This window comes from Clarias gariepinus, chromosome 2 (genome assembly GCF_024256425.1).
Source record: "Clarias gariepinus isolate MV-2021 ecotype Netherlands chromosome 2, CGAR_prim_01v2, whole genome shotgun sequence".
Classification (NCBI taxonomy): domain Eukaryota; kingdom Metazoa; phylum Chordata; class Actinopteri; order Siluriformes; family Clariidae; genus Clarias; species Clarias gariepinus.
In genome coordinates, this window is record NC_071101.1 from 48,956,774 (window position 1) to 48,977,177 (window position 20,404).

The window sequence follows — 20,404 nt, forward strand, 5'->3', positions numbered from 1 at the left end:
AGAACAAAAATAAACTAGTAAAATATGCTGTACAAAAGTATACTGTAATAAATTTTTTTTTTTTGAAAATAAGATTAACTAGTAAAATGTACAGTACAAAGTAAAATATACTTTACAAACAGAATATCAATATAAGAACAGAATTCATACATATACATATATATAATCAGATATATAGAAAAGGAAATAGAAATTTGTCAAAACAAAAATTTATAAGTTTTGAAATGTTGTTCGAAGGAAATTGCTTTAAAGTCTACTTTTATTGTACTTACTATTTCTGTTATTTATTTGCAGGAAGCAAACCATCTCACCAGATGAATTTTGAAATGAACTTGAGCCAAATTCTGACAGTGGATGTTGTTCCTCTTTGCTATGAATTCGTAAACAGTTCCTGTGCAAAATTCTCTTACCCACTCCTTTTTAGAGTATTGCTTTATATGCTTTTTGGCTTGGTGGTGATTTTGACAGTATTTGGAAACTTATTTGTCATCCTAAGCATTGTTCATTTTAAACAGCTCCACATGCCAACAAATTATCTTGTTCTGTCCCTGGCTGTAACAGATTTGTTGTTAGGAGGATTTGTTATGCCTCCAAATGTAATTCGGTCAGTGGAAAATTGCTGGTATTTTGGAACATTATTCTGTAAAATCCACAACAGTGTTAATATTTCATTGTGTACTGCATCCATTATAAACCTGTGTTTCATATCAGTAGATCGATATTATGCTGTTTGTAAGCCCTTGTTATATCAGACGATAATTACACCTTTTGTTACTATGATTATGATTTCCATTTGCTGGAGTGTTTCATTTACAGTTGGATTCGGAGGAATATTTTTTGGTCTTAACATTCTGGTTACTGAAAATTTTCATAATGAAATATTTGGCTGTGAAGGTGGTTGTGTTTTGCTCCAAAGTGCCGCCTCCAGCACGGCTTCCTCTTTGCTAGTCTTTTATTTCCCAGGTATCATAATGATCAGCATTTATACAAAAATATTTCGTGTTGCAAAAAAACAAGCCAAATTGATTCAGGACTCAAAAAATAAAGCACGGTCAATGATAAGCAAAGAGGAGAAAAAGGCAACTAAAACTTTGGCACTGGTTATGGGAGTGTTTCTCTCACTTTGGACTCCATTTTTTATCTGCAATATTATTGATCCTTTTACTGGTTTCCTGATTCCTCCTGGACTGTTTGAAATGATGGTTTGGATTGGGTATTCAAACTCAACCTGTAATCCAATTGTGTATGCTTTTTTCTACAAGTGGTTTAGAAAAGCACTAAGAACTATTTTATCTGGCAAAATATTTTATTCAGGTTCTTCAAGAATGAATCTTTTTTCACAATGAACAAAAAATATAAATGGTGATATCCTAATCAATATTGCAATAATTATGTTTGCTAACTCATACAAATTTTGATCAATTTTTTTTTGGACATGTTAAAAAACAGAATAGACACAAATACAATCTGGGAGGCCTGTGTTTGATTTACTGCCAAAGCCTGGAAGGGCTGCATCAGAAAGAGCATCTGGCATTAAACCTGTGCCAAGTTGTGTGCAGATTAAATGGTCCGCTGTGGCAAACCCTTGATGAGAGCAGCCAAAAGATCAACAAAATTCTTATGATACTTTTTTTCTTAAAACAAGGAACACAACTTTCTCATATACAGTATACATTTTAATTTTTGTAATACATTTTTATACTGTACTGTATGTAAATTTTACATAAAGTACACACACATATACAGTGGTGTGAAAAACTATTAGCCCCTTCCTGATTTCTTATTCTTTTGCATGTTTGTCACACAAAATGTTTCTGATCATCAAACACATTTAACTATTAGTCAAAGATAACACAAGTAAACACAAAATGCAGTTTTTAAATGATGGTTTTTATTATTTAGGGAGAAAAAAAAATCCAAACCTACATGGCCCTGTGTGAAAAAGTAATTGCCCCCTGAACCTAATAACTGGTTGGGCCACCCTTAGCAGCAATAACTGCAATCAAGCGTTTGCGATAACTTGCAACAAGTCTTTTACGGCGCTCTGGAGGAATTTTGGCCCACTCATCTTTGCAAAATTGTTGTAATTCAGCTTTATTTGAGGGTTTTCTAGCATGAACCGCCTTTTTAAGGTCATGCCACAACATCTCAATAGGATTCAGGTCAGGACTTTGACTAGGCCACTCAAAAGTCTTCATTTTGTATTTCTTCAGCCATTCAGAGGTGGATTTGCTGGTTTGTTTTGGGTCATTGTCCTGCTGCAACACCCAAGATCGCTTCTGCTTGATTTGATGAACAGATGGCCGGACATTCTCCTTCAGGATTTTTTGGTAGATAGTAGAATTCATGGTTTCATCCATCACAGCAAGCCTTCCAGGTCCTGAAGCAGCAAAACAACCCCAGACCATCACACTACCACCACCATATTTTACTGTTGGTATGATGTACTTTTTCTGAAATGCGTTGTTACTTTTACGCCAGATGTAACGAGACACGCACCTTCCAAAAAGTTCACCTTTTGTCTCGTCGGTCCACAAGGTATTTTCCCAAAAGTCTTGGCAATCATTGAGATGTTTTTTTAGCAAAATTGAGTGAACTTAATGTTCTTTTGCTTAAAAGTGGTTTGCACCTTGGAAATCTGCCATGCAGGCCGTTTTTGCCCAGTCTCTTTCTTATGGTGGAGTCGTGAACACTGATCTTATTTGAGGCAAGTGAGGCCTGCAGTTCTTTAGATGTTGTCCTGGGGTCTTTTGTGGCCTCTCGGATGAGTTGTCTCTGCTTTCTTGGGGTAATTTTGGTCGGCCGGCCACTTCTGGGAAGGTTCACCACTGTTCCATTTGTGGATAATGGCTCTCACTGTGGTTCGCTGGAATCCCAAAGCTTTAGAAATGGCTTTATAACCTTTACCAGACTGATAGATCTCAATTACTTTTGTTCTCATTTGTTCCTGAATTTCTTTGGATCTTGGCATGATGTCTAGCTTTTGAGGTGCTTTTGGTCTACTTTTCTGTGTCAGGTAGCTCCTTTTTAAGTGATTTCTTGATTGAAACAGATGTGGCAGTAATCAGGCCTGGGGGTGACTACAGAAATTGAACTCAGGTGTGATAAACCCCAGTTAAGTTATTTTTTAACAAGTGGGGCAATCACTTTTTCACACAGGGCCATGTAGATTTGGAGTTTTTTTTCTTCCGTTATAACGTAAACCTTCATTTAAAAACTGCATTTTGTGTTCAATTATGTTATCTTTGACTAATAGTTAACGGTTTTTGATGAGCAGAAACATTTAAGTGTGACAAACATGCAAAAGAATAAGAAATCAGGAAGGGGGCAAATAGTTTTTCACACCACTGTATATATATATTTTGTTTTATTTATTTATAGTTTGCTACTCTGTGCAGTTGAGTGTGTATGGAGAGGTGGGTGTGTACTCATAGGTATGTGTGTATGGAGAGTTTGTGTATATGTGTGCGAGTCTCCAAAGTGTATGTGCGCGCATTCCCAGCCGAACACACACAGACTCCCCCAGTTACTGTAATGCCTTTTCTCACCTTTCATTCACGAAAGGTGTGAAGTTATCAAACTGGTTTCATTGATGGAGGAATTGGCTGTATTGGGGTTTTTAAAACAAGACTGAGCAGATGTCTCTGCCTATAATGTATTTCGCCAGCAAAACATAAAATAAATAGAAAATAAAATGTTAGATGGTACCAATTGATACTTTGAGTATAATGCATACATTTATTAAATATATTCCCAAGGGCGTCGGGTCACGTGTGCCAGTATAAAGACGGAACCGGTAAGCGACCCGGACACGGAGAGATGAAGCAGCGCGCTGATTACATGAAGAGAGAGATTGTTTGTGGTTGCAGTGGATTATTTTTCCCAGGACTCATCAATTCCCATCTCGTTTTCTCGTGCTCCAGGACTTTCCATCTTAACCCGGTGAGACCGAGCCATCTCTCCCGCTTATCATTTCATACACAACAATATCATTTACAGTACTCTGGACTTTCATACACACACTCACACACCCGCTTACATTGTTCTCATTGTTTATATTTGTAAATGTTTTGTATATATTGGTTTGTGGTGCACCCTGTTTGTTTATTTATTGGTTTGTTTTGTATAATACACTTTGGTCTGGTTTGGTAATTGTTTTGTGTCGCGTCTTATATTGTCCCACCTTGGTTGTGCAATACCGGAAGTGCTGTTTTACAAGCCCATATTTTGATTCTCGACCCCGTAGCATAGTAACTAGTGATTTAAATAAATCCAAACGTTACATAGTGGTGGCCCATACGGGGAATATTTGAGGTATTTTCCGGTGTTGTGTGGCGCGGCTAAACAAAATGGATGCTAATAATGCTAACGCTAATGCTAATGCTAGTGGTAGCCAAGCAGACTTTGCTGTTAATAGTTATGAGCTTGATGATGTGGATGAGGCATTTTTAACACGCTGTAACCCTACAGTTAAAATAGCTTCATTGATTAGTTCTCTATATATATCTGATAAACATGATGATGACAATGATTAGGATGATGTTGTTGCTTATGTGACTGATATTGATGTGGTGCACACACTACAAAATGAACTAAATCAATGCAAGGTGGATATGGTGGCGCTTACAGATAAAGTGAGCTCAGTAGAGCGGGATTTTAGACAGTCTCTAGATAGCAGAATCAACCGAGAAATTAGTCTTCGTGCCGCAGTGGACGCGAGCTTGGAAGGGCTGAAGTGCGACTGCCAGGAGGCTCTCGAGAAAATGGAGAGAGCCATAATTGACTGTTTTCTACGACGTGACGTCATCTGGGAAAACCCTGATCTCACTAGTACGCCCACCAGCCACAGGTTACAGGCCTGCACCCCTGCATCTCAACAATCTCAGGATCAACATTCGCCCAGCACTTCAATCACTACAGCTACAGCCAAGGTAAAGCACCCTAGCAGTCATGATATCTACGACATCCCTCCTGGTGTTCCAGTACACTCCTCTGCTCAGCCCACCCCCTCAGTCTCACCCTCTTCTCCTTCTCTTTATGCTTGACCACCCATCTGCATGGAGTTTCCAGCCTTTGGCGATGCGTCAGAGACAGCTGATGTGTTCAACTTCATTGAGCAAGCCGATAATTATCTGGAGATCAGACCACTGACCAGCCCAGAGCTGCTAGGAACCCTCGGCACGGTTCTACGAGGACCTGCTCTGAGTTGGTGGAAGGCGAAGAAAGGCAAGGTGAAGTCTTTTAAACAGGCATTCATGGCAGCGTTTTTACCTGATGACTACCTCACGAAGTTGAAGTCAACTTAAGCTCTCGGGTACAGCAGCCGAGACAACGCCTGAGGGACTTACATATTTTGATTCTTGACCCAGTAGAATAGTAACTAGTGGTTTAAATAAATCCAAACATTACAAACAAAGTGACAGTGCGACAACCACGACATAACAAAACATAAAATATGGTGTTGAGGTAGTGGAGAAACGTCTCGGGATACTTTGCTGTAACCCTGTTCCCTGAAAAGGCGGGGACGAAATGCTGCGTGAAAATGCTATGGGAAACATCTTGTCATGTTGCTGGTTGTGAAGCATGTGTGTACAAAACACGCCAAATTTTTGGCTTTTATAACCTTGGTGGGTGACGTCATCTGATACAACGCACCTGCAGGTTATAAATAGGAGTGAACCAGAAACATTCCTCAGATTGATTTGTATGAACGGACGTCCGGTCACGTAGGCAGTGTGGCATTGGGACGCAGCATCTCGTTCCCGCCTTTTCAGGGAACAGGGTTAAAGCAAAGTAACCTGAGACGTTCCCTTTCAAAGGTTACACTCGATGCTGCGTGAAAACGCTATGGGAACGAGAGTGCCAACGGCGCCGCACTGCAAGTGTCTGGACTCCAAGTTTGTGTAGCGTGTGCGCACAAGGCCGAGCCGGTCTCAGAACTATATCTGGGTAGCTGACCAGAGGACCCATGAGCCCGGAGTAGCATGAACATCCAGACTCTAAATGTAATAAATGTGTGCGGAGAGGACAACCCTCCGTGTCACAAACTTGCTGCAGGAGAATCCCTCTTGCTAGTGCAATAGATGAGGCGATCCCCCTGGTTAAATGAGCCCTGATTCCTAGAGGTGAAGTGAGCCCAGCAATAGCCCAGTGTAGTGGGGGCCAGCCCTCGTTGCGACCCCAGACCATGTAAAAGCTGCTCTGACTTACGCCACTAGCTGATGCGGTGGACGTAAATCTGAAGAGCATGTACTGGACACAGTAAGTGAAGTCTTTCCTGCTCCGAAGCTGTAAAGGCGGAGGACAGAAGGCTTCAAAAACAATAGGGTGCATGTTGGCAAATGTGTGCAGAGAGGACCAACCCTCCGCGTCACACACTTGCTGCAGGGGAATACCTCTTGCTAGTGCAATAGATGAGGCGATCCCCCTGGTTGAATGAGCCCTGATTCCTAGAGGCGAAGTGAGCCCACGCGCCTCATAGGAGAGGGCAATAGCATCTCTCATGCAGCTTGTGGCCCCAAAACATGTAAAAGCTGCTCTGACTTACGCCACTGGCTGATGTGGTGGATGTAAATCTGAAGAGCATGTACTGGACACAGTAAGTGAAGTCTCTTCTGCTCTGAAGCTGTAAAGGCGGAGGACAGAAGGCTTCAAAAACAATAGGGTGCATGTTGGAAATGAAACTTTTGGAAGATAGTTAGTGAGGATGCAAAATGGCCCTGACTAGCCCAGGGGCAAAGTCTAGGCAGGATGGAGAGACTGACAGATCTCTGATCCTCTTAGAGAGGTAAGACCATTTAGAAAAACCATCTTGAGGGTCAGAAACCTGAGGCGCTGACTCTAGTGGTTCAACAAGGGGGCACAAGCCTGAGGACAAATTTTTCCTGCAGAAACTCCAGCACTGAAACAATTCGGCATTGGACTGGGTCTACCTGCTACGTCATGCACCAACTTTCAAGTACATTTCATTTGAGGGCATACTGTAAGTTCTTCTAGGGGAGGCAGCCCTAGCACTTAGAATAGTCTTAATTACACTGGCTGGAAGACCAGCTTGACCTAGTAGGTCCTGTTTAGGGCCTGCCAAGGCGTCCAGACGCAGGGGCTGGAAGTCAGAGAGTAGTAAAGGGGACATTTGCTGATCTTGCGAGGCAAAGAGGTCCACCTCCACTACATGAATTTTTTCTAGAATGTAAATCGCCCTGAGGGACAGGAACCTGGTGTGCTAGCTATTTAGCGGCGCGAGCACAGTCCGCCCTGGCGATTAATATATGAGACTGCCATAGTGTTGTCCACCCGCACTAGGACATGGTAGTCTCAACTGCTGGAGGAAGTGCTTTAGGGCCCGAAATAGAGCCATTATTTTGAGGCAATTGATGTGCCATGCAAAAAGATGGCCTCTTGAGCTGGACGGTCATCTAAGACCGCACCCCAGCCCATGAGGGAAGCGTCTGTCGTTAGCATCTGCGGCAACAAGATGAACTTGGAGTGGGACCCAATTCAATTCAATTCAATTCAATTTTATTTATATAGCGCTTTTAACAATGGTCATTGTCTCAAAGCAGCTTCACAAAAAAAAAAAAAAAAATGTAAGATTTAGATAATAATGAAATGAATGAATGATGAATGAAATGTCTCTGATGAGCAAGCCAAGGGTGACGGCGACAGTGGCAAGGAAAAACTCCCTGAGATGGCAATAGGAAGAAACCTTGAGAGGAACCAGACTCAACAGGAAACCCATCCTCATCTGGGTGATAACAGATAGAAATAACATCATGTGTGTTGTGCAGGTGAAAGTTCAATATAACAGAAGTTGTGTAGATTCAGTTCAGCAGTAGGTGCAGAGGGCAGATGGGGTCTGGATCACTGGAAGCACAGAAACAGGATGGTAGCTCCAGCCATCATTAAGCAGAATCTAGCTGGAGCAGGTCCTTCTCAAGATGGACCCAGAGTCAGATACCGGGGTCTGAACCAAATAGGAAGGGTACGAAGCACCTGGCGCGTAGCCCTTATTGGGGATTGGCCCTAGAGTGAAATCCCCTGGTTCTTAGCCACAACTGAAATGCTCTCATGTGAAGAAGGCCCAAAGGTGTCACCGTGGATACAGCTGCCATGAGAGCTAAGATCTCTGAAAGTGATGGTCACTTTCTGGTCTAGCTTGATTTCCTTGACGGTGTTGAGAATGGATTCGACACGAGCGGGAGACAGCTATGCCCGCTTACGCTCAAATTCCATGTGACACCCAAAAATGTCGTCCTCTAAACAGGAAAGAGCATGCTTTCATGGCATTGGATCTCAATCCTAAGAAACAAAGATTAGCTAGGACGACAGGCTGATGTCGAAGCGCTAGCTACTGAGACTGAGCCAGCCAGTCATGTAATTTAAATACGGATGCTCTGGAGTCATAAGAGCCAGAACTACATCCATGTATTCTGTGTATGTGCAGGTGAGAGAGCTAGACCAAATGGAAGGACCCGATACTGGTAAGCTTCGCCCCAAAAGTGAACCTGAGAAACCTCCTGTGTTGTGGCAATATTTCTATTGATTTATTTTTAGATAGCGGTAAAGCCCGTAAAATCAAAAAAATTTGGACGCAGCCCCCACATGAACCTCAGGGCTTCTTTGTGAAGACAATATGCCAGTCTAACCTCTTTTGAGGCGGATTGCGTGACCCACCCCAATCTTGCGAGGGGGTGCCCAGCTCAAAAACACTCTCCTTGTGTGTTTCATGCCTTGCAACAGTCAGACCCAGTCGAGACTGGGTGGCCGACAGTCCCGACTCTTGAGCACGGCGGGGAAGGAATTTCCCAAAGGTTTGTTATATAACTTCGCCTCATGAACATAGTGGCGACCGAGTTAACGACATCGCCAAGTAGGCCGGGAGGCGAGATGGGGCATCGAGGAGGAATACACGATGCTTCTCCTTGATGCCCCTGAGATTCAACTACAAGTGCCTCTCCGCGGAAACCATCGCAGTCATAAAACGGCCGATAGCACGAGCCGTCAGCTTTGTTGCACGAAGAAACAAGTCTGTGGCCCGGCGTAAGTCCACTATGCCCTACCTTGAAGAGCCCCGCCAGTACTCAAGGTTCTTAGCAGGTCAGCCTGGTAGGCCTGCAAAACCGCCATGGTGTGCAATGGAGCACCAACCTGACCTGCTGCCTGAAAAGCTTTTCCCTCCAGGGAAGATAAAAAGTCTACACAGCTTGAAAGGAAGTAATAGCTTTTCAGGAAGGATGATGTCCCAGAAGAGAGATAGCCTGGAAGCGTCTCTTTTATCTGGGTGTCATCATATAACCCCGCCCTTCTACCTCAACTATATTTAAATAAATAAATAAGTTGATGGCAGGAAAACACGGGATAATTACAGCTTACTCCATGAAAGTGTTAACTCATATGGAGATTGCTAAGAAAAGGGAAGAGAGCGTCGTTAAGGCTCCACCCCCCGGCCACCTGACAGAACCTGCCGTCTATGTTTTTATTTATTTATTTAATTAATTTATTTTTTAAATGCTTAGAGGCTATTACCATCTCCGCGGAAGCAAGAGAGGATGTTTGCCCATTCACAAGAAGCGCCAGGGCGCGCTTGAGAGCGGACAGAGGAATTTCCCCGATCTGATGAGAACGTGCAAGAAAGGAGTTTTTAAATTCGTCTCTCACTGCTCTGCCGGATGCACGAGTTTAAGCCCCAGGAATGCGCAGCGACTCGAAGCTTCTCAAGGAATGCGAGGTGCGCGCGTAGCACTTAATCAAAGCAGGAAAAGTGTAGAGATCGCCCTCCGATATGGATTATACACACGGAGGGACATCTCGTTTAAAACTCTGCCATTATCGGTGAGTTAAACACTTATTTTGCTGGTTAGACACAACACGCTCACAACTAGGTGAAGACAAGAATCTGAGGAATGTTTCCGGTTCACTCCTATTTATAACCTGCAGGTGCATCTTATCAGATGACGTCACCCACCAAGGTTATAAAAGCCAAAAATTTGGCGTGTTTTGTACACACATGCTTCACAACCAGCAACATGACAAGATGTTTCCCATAGTGTTTTCACGCAGCATCGAGTGTTGCCTTTGAAAGGGAACAGTAAACATTCTTTAACACAGCAGCAAAGCATCTTTCATTTTAAACAAATGTGCAATACTTTTTCAAATTAAGTAAATGAATAAAATAACTATAAGTTTATCATTATTTTTATGGGTTAAATGAATATGCTAGCAGGTCTGACTTGATATAATTTACAAGAAAGATAGCCCTGGGTAAAGCCAGGATTTGAGCATAAGTTTTGATGCATATAATTCAGTTGCTGAATCCACTAAGCTAAAGCATCACATGCTGAGTTGTACCATTTTGGTGGAGTTGTGTTGTGGCCTATGGGATACAAATGCCAGAGCCATTTATTTTATCCCAGTTAGTCATTAAACACATGTACATCACACCAACATTGAACGAAGATGGTTGGTGTTAATAAAATCAAGACAAAATTTGCATCAAGCTGTGATTTCTTCCATCTTCTCTCTGCAGTTGATAATTCTCTTCTGTTGTTGTGCAATACATCAGATAGCCAAAGAGCAGGACAAGAAGTCTTCCTTGACTTAAAGGACAGAGGGCATAGGATATCAATGGATGAGGAAGGAGATGAGTATCAGTTCCAGTCTCTAGTGGTAGAGGGATGATAGGGTCAATGAAGACACTGAGGAAGTGGAGTCAGAGTGACGGTTTCTGTGGGTAAAAGAGAAATGTTGGTGGTTAGCTTTATACAGAATAGAAAGTGTGATGTTGAAGGATATCAGGTAATTATCAGATTTATGAAGAGGAATAGCAGTGATATCTGTGGTTGGTTAAAATCTCTTAGTACACTAAGTAAATACAGTGGTGTTTTTTTTTTTTGCATGTTTGTCACACTTTAATGTTACAGATCAAATAGTCAAAGATAACACAAGCAAACACCTTATGCAAAAAAACAAACAAAAAAAAATAAATAAAAAAAAATCCAAAACTACATAGCCCTGTGTGAAAGAGTGTGCCCTGTTAAAATATTTAATTCTGGTTTATCACACGTGAGTTCAATTTCTCTAGCCACACCAAGGCCTGATTACTGCCACAACTTTTAAATTCAAGAATTCACTTAAATAGGACCTGTCTGACAAAATGAAGTATACCAAAAGATCCTCAAAAGCTAGACATCATACAGAGATCCAAAGAAATTCAAAAACAAATGAGAAAGAAAATAACTGAGATCTATCAGTCTGGAAAAGGTTATAAAGCCATTTTTAAAGCTTTGGGATGCAGTGAACCACAGTGAGAGCCATTATCTACAAATGGCAAAAACAGATCAGGGTCAAGTAGGAATAAACCGAGCAATGTAGGCTAACCAGAGGCAGAGTCAAAAGTCCAGGCAGAAGAGTCAGGGCAGGCGGCTATCCAATCGAGTAAACCCAGTAAGCAAAGCAAGAGTCAAGAGGCAGACGGCAGACAGTAAGGAATAAACAGACAATTAGGGTTGGCAACAAGAAATCAAAACAGAGTTAAACGCTCAGAAATGTTCACAACAGCAAAACAAGACTTCGCAACATGGTTAGTATGAGTGTGCTCTTTTAAGGTCTGTGGATAATGGCTGACACCTGTGTTGGTGATCAGCCCCAAACAAGGGTTGTGGGTAATGGAGTTTTAAAACGCTGAAAACTAACTTAAAAAACAAAAACAAAAAAAAGGTGGTCGGAGCAGTTGTGACGGCAGCCGACCTCACTGGCGCCATCTTGAGATTAATTAAATCAGCTGTGTTTGAGAAGAAAAAATCACCAAACTGTGTTGACACTGGCCCTCCAGAACTGGATTTGAAGATCTCTGCTCTAGTATGAGGAAAAGAGAAAGAAAAGAGGAAAGCAGTGCAGTGGTAAAGTGCTCGCCCTATCATCTGGAGATCGCCTGTTCGAACGCTGGGTGATGCTGTTTTCCTTTCACAGCCGGAGGCCTAAATTCAAGATTCAAATAACTTTATTAATCCCAAAGGGGAAATTGCTTATGCTCGGTTACAGGTGCTCACAGTTGTTAACTAAGAAAATGTAATAAAGAATAAAGGTAATAAATAATAATAATAATAATAATAATAATCTTAAAAAAAAAAAAAAGTTCCTAAAACAGTAAGTAACATCAGAGTATGACTCAAGGCCACTTGTAAGTATTGCACAGTAATCTAGTATATTTATGTAATATTGTATTAATATATGTATTCTTGTGTTACATATTTTATTGGGAAGTAGGCAGTAATCAAAATTATTAATATGGTAAGTGATAATGTCCTGTTGTGTAACAGTTAGTGAAAAATCCACATACATGTGTGTATGAGTTACAGAGAAGAGTTATAAACTTTTATTGTCGTTGGGAGAAAGGATCTCCTGTGGCGCTCTGTGGAACCCTTGATAGTAATCAGTGTCTGGCTGAAACTGCTCCTTTGTTCAGCGAAGACACTGTATAGCGGGTGAGAAGGATTGTTCAAAATGGATTGTACTTTGGATAGAATCCTCCTCTTCACTACTACATCCACAGAGTCAAGCTCTATGCCTAGTACAGATCCGGCCTTTTTAATTGACTTGACCAGTTTGTTCTTATCAGACACCTTAATGTCACCACCCCAACAGACCACAGCGTAAAAAATGACACTCGCCACAACGGATTCATAGAACATCCGCAGAATGGTGTCACAGATGTTAAAAAACCTAAGCCTTCGAAGAAAGTACAACCAACTCTGTCCTTTCTTGTAGAGTGCCGTTGTGTTGAGTGACCAGTCAAGTTTGTTGTCCAGATGGACTCCCAGATATTTGTATTTATCTTGTATTTATCTCCCCCTTTATAGATATAGGAATCACAGGGGTCTTGCTTCTCCTAAAGTCTACAACCATCTCCTTTGTTTTCCTGATGTTCAGTTGTAGGTGATTACACTCACACCAGAACACGAAGTCATCCACTACAGACTGGTACTCCGAGGTCACCCTCCTTTATACACCCAACAACCACAGAGTCGTCAGAGAACTTTTGCAGGTGGCATGACTCTGAGTTATATCTAAAGTCAGATGTATATAAGGTGAAAAGAAACAGAGACAGTACAGTCCCCTGGGGAGCTCCAGTGCTGCAGATCAAAGTCTCGGACACACAGTTCTGTAGTCGGACATACTGGGGACGGCAGGTCAGGGGCAGGCCAGGGGTAGCTCAGTGATTAAGGCATTGGACTACGGTTCAGAAGATCCCAGGTTCAAACCCCACAACCACCAAGTTGCCACTGTTGGGTCCTTGAGCAAGGCCCTTAACCCTCAACTGCTCAGATGTGTAATGAGATAAAAATGTAAGTCGCTCTGGATAAGAGCGTCTGCCAGATGCCTAAATGTAAATGTAGTCCATGATCCATGAAACCAAGCGGGTGTCAATGTTTATGTTCATTAGTTTCTCCCCCAGTACTGCCGGTTGGATGGTGTTGAAGGCACTGGAGAAGTCAAAGAACATCATCCTTACGGTGGTCCTAGGCTTGTCAAGGTGAGAGTAGGTACGATGCAGCAGGTGTATTATGGCGTCATCGACTCCCATGAATGGCTGATAGGCAAACTGAAGAGGGTCCAGAAAAAATTCCCATCCTTGATTTTACCAGTTAGCATTTTTTAAGCCTTCTTCACTGCTTCCTTATCACCAGACCTAAAAGCAATTTTTTTTTTTTTTTTTTGCATTTAAACACGCTTTAATGTCCTTGGTGACCCAGGGTTTGTTGTTGGGGGAAACAGCGAATATCTCTCATCGGTACACATGTGTCAACACAGAAGTTAATGTACTCTGTGATGCAGTTTGTCACTCCATCAATGTCCTCGCCATATGATGCACTGAGAACCTCCCAGTCCGTAGCCTCGAAACAATCCTGTAATGTAGCAGTGGCTTCTTCTGACCACCTTCTTACACTCTTCACTATAGCAGGCTGTCTCTGAACAAGGGGTTTGTATGTTGGCATGAGGTGGACCAGGTTGTGATCCGACCTCCCCAGGGGGGGAAGTGCTGCAGCTCTGTAAGCACCTTTAACATTAGCATACAGCAGGTCTAGTGTCCTCTCCCCCCTAGTGTGGCAATCCACATATTGAGTGAAGGTGGGAATAGTCTTGGTCAGCGATTGTGGTTGAAATCGTCCAGTGTAATATTAGAGTCAGGCACATCACTGTGTAACCAAGTCTCTGTAAAACACATCAGACTGCACTCGCGGAAGATGTTTTCAGTCCTTAACAAAGCTGTTAACTCGTCCATCTTATTGTCCAAAGATCCCACGTTGCCAGTGATGAGAGACGGGACATACGGCTTGTACTTTCTCATCCTTTCCTTATGCGCCGCGCATTTCTCTTCCTCTTTTGCTCCTCTGCGCCGCTTCCTTCCACCTCTGCATCCTCTTGTCGTCCTCCTTCGTATCTCATCTGGAATGTTTCCTATACAGAATCGGGTCTCTGATGCCGGCCGGCTTTAGTGCGATCAGCTGTTCCCTGGTGTAAACAAAGAAGCCGGCTCCTTGCTGTTGCGCGTTGATCACCCGGAGCGCTGAAAACGTAATTGGTATTGCGTAACTCAAAACAAGAACACTTTCAAAACGCATGGTTTGAAAGGGCGACCTTACTTGTTAAATACAAAATAAAGTTATAAGTAAATAATAGAAGGAAAGTATAATAAAAAGTAAAAACACACGAAAATTCTGAGAGAAACCGCACCAAGTTTCTGCACGCTCGCGCATGCGCATAGAGAGAGCTGATTGGCCGAGCTCTCTCAGGGGGGAGGGATGAGAGGCACTTGCGCTCCCACATTAATCACGGCTCTACAGCCAATCAGGGGCGTCTGTAAACTTGCGCTCGCGCACGCAGAAGGAGCGACTAGAGCTTTCCTCTGAGTGTGTTACTCCGCCTCTTACGGTGCGTGAGCAAGCAGTTCGAAAAGATGCTGTCGGCTGACAACACGCGGTTTGGAAGGAAACACGGGATAGTCTTCGCCCTCCCGACTGAGTGGTAGTAGTAGCCTTAATGTAGGAGCCTCCTAGTGACGGGGAGAAATTGGCCACGACTAAATTAGGGAGAAAATTGGAAAAAAAAAAAAATATATAAAGAAAGAGAAAACTTAAAAAAAGAAGTGAGAATGTAGAAAACTGAGAAGAGAAGTGAAACATTAAGAAAAGACAAAACTGAAAAGAGGCCTGAAAAATAAACAATAAATCCTGCTATAGAGAGACCAAGATGGCGCCGGTGAGGTCGGCTGCCGTCACGACTGCTCCGACCACCTTTTTTCTGTTTTTGTTTTTTAAGTTAGTTTTCAGTGTTTTAAAATCTGCAAAATTACCACCATGGAGTACATTAGTTATGATAGAGACACTCTTGTTACTATTGGTATACAATGTACTCACAATTCGACGTTTTTGAGCTGGCCGAGTGAGATCCTGAGGAACAACAAAGGGCACGACGCGAAGCGGCGGGCCCAAGAGAAACGAGCCGGCGTCAGGAACAGGCTGAGAGCCCGTGCACACTGCACACCTTTGCCTAGCATCCTGCTCGCCAACGTCCAGTCACTGGAAAACAAGCTCGATGACCTCAGGGCCAGGCTAAAGTTCCAGAGAGACATACGGGACTGCAATCTCCTCTGCTTCACCGAGACATGGCTGAACCCAGCGGTGCCGGACCGCGCCATCCAGCTGGCCGAGTTCTTCTCGGCCCACCGCATGGACAGGACACGGGACTCTGGGAAGTCAAGGAGAGGTGGCGTGTGTTTAATGGTGAACAGCAGCTAGTGCAACAGCGCGAGCGTTGTTCCTGCACACCAAATCTGGAACTACTGTCCATCATGTGTCGTCCTTTTTATCTACCTCGGGAGTTTACATCGGTCATAATCAGCGCCGTTTATATTCCACCACAAGCGGACACGGACACTGCCTTATGCGAGCTGCATGAGGCACTCACACAGCACCAAACACAACACCAGGACGCTGCGCTTATTGTGGCGGGGGACTTTAACAGTGCCAACCTCAAACGCGCAGCGCCGAACTTTTATCAGCATATCACCTGCCCCACTAGGGGCGAAAGGACACTGGACCACTGTTACACTACAGTCAAGGACGGCTACAAGGCACAATCTTGCCCACCATTTGGTAAATCCGACCACGTCGCCATCTTCCTCATGCCAAAATACAAACAAAGGCTGAAACAGGAAGTTCCGGTTCAGAGGGAGGTCGCGCACTGGATGGACTAATCGGTAGCCGCGTTACAGGACGCACTCGATGACGCAGACACTTTAAAACACTTTAAAAAAATTTATATATATATTTCCCCCCCATATTCCTATATTCTATTATTTTTACATGGCCTTATTTGTACAGTTGTTAATTTTACTAGTTACATTTATTTTCCTTTGTATTTTATGTTATTTCTTTTATTAATATTTATTCCTTATATATAGTTTTTAATTTTCTTTTTAAGGTCACCGGCGGTCGTATAAGCATTTCACTGCATATCGTACTGTGTATGACTGTGTATGTGACAAATAAAATTTGAATTTTAATTTGAAATTTTATATCTAAAAAAATAAAGATCTGAAAAATAATAAATAAATAAATTAATTAATTAATTCATTAATTCATTAATTTAGCCCTAATGTTGTAGAAGGCACACTGTACTTCGGCCATTCATTTAAATTTGCCTTGGTCTTTCTTGGTCAGGGTGCTGAATAAGGTTGCCATGGTGCTAAAGTTCTTCATGAAATGGTCGAAAACAGCATTCATCACACCTTCGGGCCATCTGGGGAGGAGTACCTGGTCATGCTCTTCTGGCTTTCTAACCCACTTACCATCAGTTTATTTATAAGGTCCTCTAGACAATTGTCACCTGCTTCATGCTTGTTTACCAGGATGATATTCTCATATTAGTAAAATTGTGGAAGAGCATGTCATGCACATGCAATGAATTTTGGAACTTTTTCTAGCACAACCTCATTTTACATGATGACCACTTTCATCTAAGTGGATGTGTTGTCTCAGCAGCAGCTCTGCATAGACATGACCTACATTACTTCACGTCATCCAACACCATCTGGGTTTGCCCATTTTTTTCACTCATCCCCTGCCTTTATACAAATCAAAAGGAAACCACTTTAAAAGTTGTGTAGCTAAATTTGTAAAGTTCTGAGCCTTCTTCAGGCACTCAAAAGCCAAATTCATCAAAGGTTGGTATCAGTCAGTAAGCCTTTGATAGTTGATAAAGGAGCAAGGTTACTCATCCTCTTTCTTTACAAAAAAGCACCCAGTCCCTGCTGGCAAATCGGATGAATCAATCAACCCTAGCAAGATTGCCTAGGTAATGTACTTCTACATGGCTAATGATTCAGATAGAAGATAAGGAGTTAAGTCTGCTCCTGGCCAGGTGGACTTAGGGAGCAGATTGATTGCACAGTGTCTGTCAGTATCTGTTTTTAGACCTCCCTCTTGGATAACACGTCCTTTTAGTCCCATTAGTCCCTGGGAACAGTGAAAATTCCACTACTTTATGTGATGCTGGGGAAGGGGGTCAAGATCTGCCCTTTAGGCAGCCCCATGAGCACCGAGATCGCCAAATAGAGATAGATTGAGTTGACCAATTGATTCAAGGATTGTGCTGCTGAAGCCAGGGAAACTCCAGCACTACTTGCAGTTCTGGATTAACAGACCTGACAAGCACTTGGCATGCTGCCTAAGCTTAAGCATATCAAGGTACATTTTCTGGGTATTGGGGCCTGACTTAAATGGCTGGCCATCCAGGGATGTTACTTGGGTAGGGAAGAGAGCGGGTTAACTGGTTTGCCCAAATTACTGTGTGAAGCTTTCCTGCACAATCATTGTCCCAGCTTACATTACATTGCTTACTCCCAAAGACCTACACTGGGGCTTGGCATGAACTTCCTGGTAAGCCTTATCTGGACTTTCTCTCAAGGATTGGGTGGGAGTGATAGGGAAGCATAAATAAGCCCTTACTGCAGTGGTGTTTTTAAGCAAACCACCCTAGACACATGGTAGGGTGTGTGACCTCCTCATTAATTGGGATTCCCCAGGGTCACCACTCAGTAGTTCTGGCTGGAACACATTGGCTCTTATGGCTGTCTCCGTACAGGGTCTATCAGAACAACTAAATGATGAGTTAGCCACCCAATAACCCCCAGGTGATCTGCAGGAACTGTATAGGCTAGCAACTTGGATCAACAATTGTTTTCACAAGTGTCATGCAGAGTGTAAAGCTGGTTGGTCTGGCAATTACCAATGGGACCTTATGCGCCAAACACCAGAGGGTTCCTGGGGGAGCCAGTGCAGTTGGGAGTATCCCATTTTTTGATGGGAGTGACCAATTTTGAATTTGGTGAGGTTGGTCACCGGTATGGAAGTTTGACGAAAGCCAAAAGGGCAGGGTCAATCCCAGCAGGAGATATTGGACATATGATCCAAAATATGTGACTAGCAGTTAGTGTTGGGAGTTTTTGTTCAACACCCCAAAAAAACTAGGAGTTTACATTCTTTGGAATAACCATAGAGCTGAAACTTTAGATATATTAAAAGTAGATATATAAAGTATTTCTGTACAATCTTATATAATGAACTAGATCATTCTTATATGTTAAATCTTATTAATTGGTAAAAGAAAAAAAAAACATTTGGCTAGTTGTTTATTTTCCCATCATTCTCCACCAGGAATTAGTTTTATGCTGGACAGGGTATAAATGTAGATGCTTCACTCTTTAGTTAACACTGTCTATGTGGTACAGAATTAGGTGTGTTGGGTTACTATCAGTACAAATGTAAACACTCTGATGGGATCCACACTATACATGTTTATGCACACTATACTAGTAATTGAATAAGAATGTATTACTGATAATTTCCTATTGGATTAATAATAATTTATATTCTATTTTTTTGAATAACTCTGTGCATGGTGTTCCTTTTTTCTTTTATGTTTATAAAGAAAAAAATAATGAAGATTTTATTAGCTATTAAAACTAATTTGAGAAGGAAATACTGCTCTAAATATAAAGTTCTAAAGTTTTCCGTAGCCACTAAGGTTAAAATGTGAGTTACTGTAGACGTCATATACAAAGTAATCCATGAGTGTTTTTAAGTGTTATAAACATGATTTAGTTACTGGTGTGGACCACTTGAAAGGAGATTTTTGTTGAGCTATTAATAAAATATAATGCCTTTGTTTTTAATGTTGTTAAATGAAAATGTATAGTTTACCTTTATTGTAATTAATATTTCTGTCATTTACTCACAGGAAGAAAAATATCTCAGGAGATTAATTTTGAAATGAACTTGAGCCAAACTCTGACATTGGACATCATTCCGCTTTGCTATGAATTTTTAAACAGTTCCTGCGCAAAATTCTCTTACCCTTTTCTTTTAAAAGTGTTGCTTTATGTGTTTTTTAGCATTGTGGTGATTTTAACAGTATTTGGAAACTTTTTTGTCATTTTGAGCATTGTTCATTTTAAACAGCTCCACATGCCAACAAATTATCTTGTTCTGTCTCTGGCTGTAACAGACCTGTTGTTAGGAGGATTTGTTATGCCTCCAAATGCAATTCGATCAGTAGAGACTTGCTGGTATTTTGGGACATTATTCTGTAAAATTCACAACAGTGTCAATATCTCATTGTGTACCGCATCCATTATAAACCTGTGTTTCATAGCCGTAGATCGATATTATGCTGTGTGTAAACCATTGTTATATCGGACAATAATTACACCTTTTATCACACTGATTATGATTTGCATTTGTTGGAGTATTTCATTTACAGTTGGATTTGGAGGAATTTTTTTTGGTCTTAACATCCTAGTTACTGAAAATTTTCATAATGAAGGCTGTGAAGGTGGTTGTGTTTTACTCCAAAGTGCCGCCTCCAGCACAGCTTCCTCATTGCTTGTCTTTTATTTTCCAGGTATCATAATGATTAGCATTTATACAAAAATATTCTGTGTTGCAAAAAAACAAGTTAAATCAATTCAGGTCTCAAAAAATAAAGCACAATTGATAATAAGCAAAGATGAGAAAAAGGCAACAAAAACTCTGGCATTGGTTATGGGAGTGTTTCTCTCACTTTGGACTCCATTTTTTATTTGCAATATTATTGATCCTTTTACTGGTTTCTTGATTCCTCATGTATTGTTTGAAATGATGGGTTGGATTGGATATTTAAATTCAACCTGTAATCCGATTGTGTATGCTTTTTTTTACAAGTGGTTTAGAAAAGCACTAAGAACTATTTTATCCGGCAAAATATTTCATTCAGGTTCTTCAAGAATTAATCTTTTTTCATACTGAGAGAAAAAAAATCATAAATGGTGATGTCCTGATTCTGAATATTTATATTATTATATTAT

The 20,404-nt window shown here is 41.7% G+C and overlaps 2 protein-coding genes across 2 annotated transcripts; both read left to right on the forward strand.

Moving 5' to 3' along the window:
• Positions 1-314: 314 nt before the first annotated feature.
• Positions 315-1,346, forward strand: LOC128514731 (trace amine-associated receptor 1-like). Its single transcript, XM_053488567.1, has one exon. It carries the CDS (start codon positions 315-317, stop codon positions 1,344-1,346), a length of 1,032 nt encoding a protein of 343 aa, XP_053344542.1.
• Positions 1,347-5,057: 3,711 nt separating this feature from the next.
• Positions 5,058-20,345, forward strand: LOC128541320 (trace amine-associated receptor 1-like). The gene is made up of 3 exons (XM_053511688.1): positions 5,058-5,226; positions 19,300-19,647; positions 19,720-20,345. The coding sequence occupies exons 1-3, from the start codon at positions 5,058-5,060 to the stop codon at positions 20,343-20,345; spliced, it is 1,143 nt and encodes a 380-aa protein (XP_053367663.1).
• Positions 20,346-20,404: the final 59 nt, after the last annotated feature.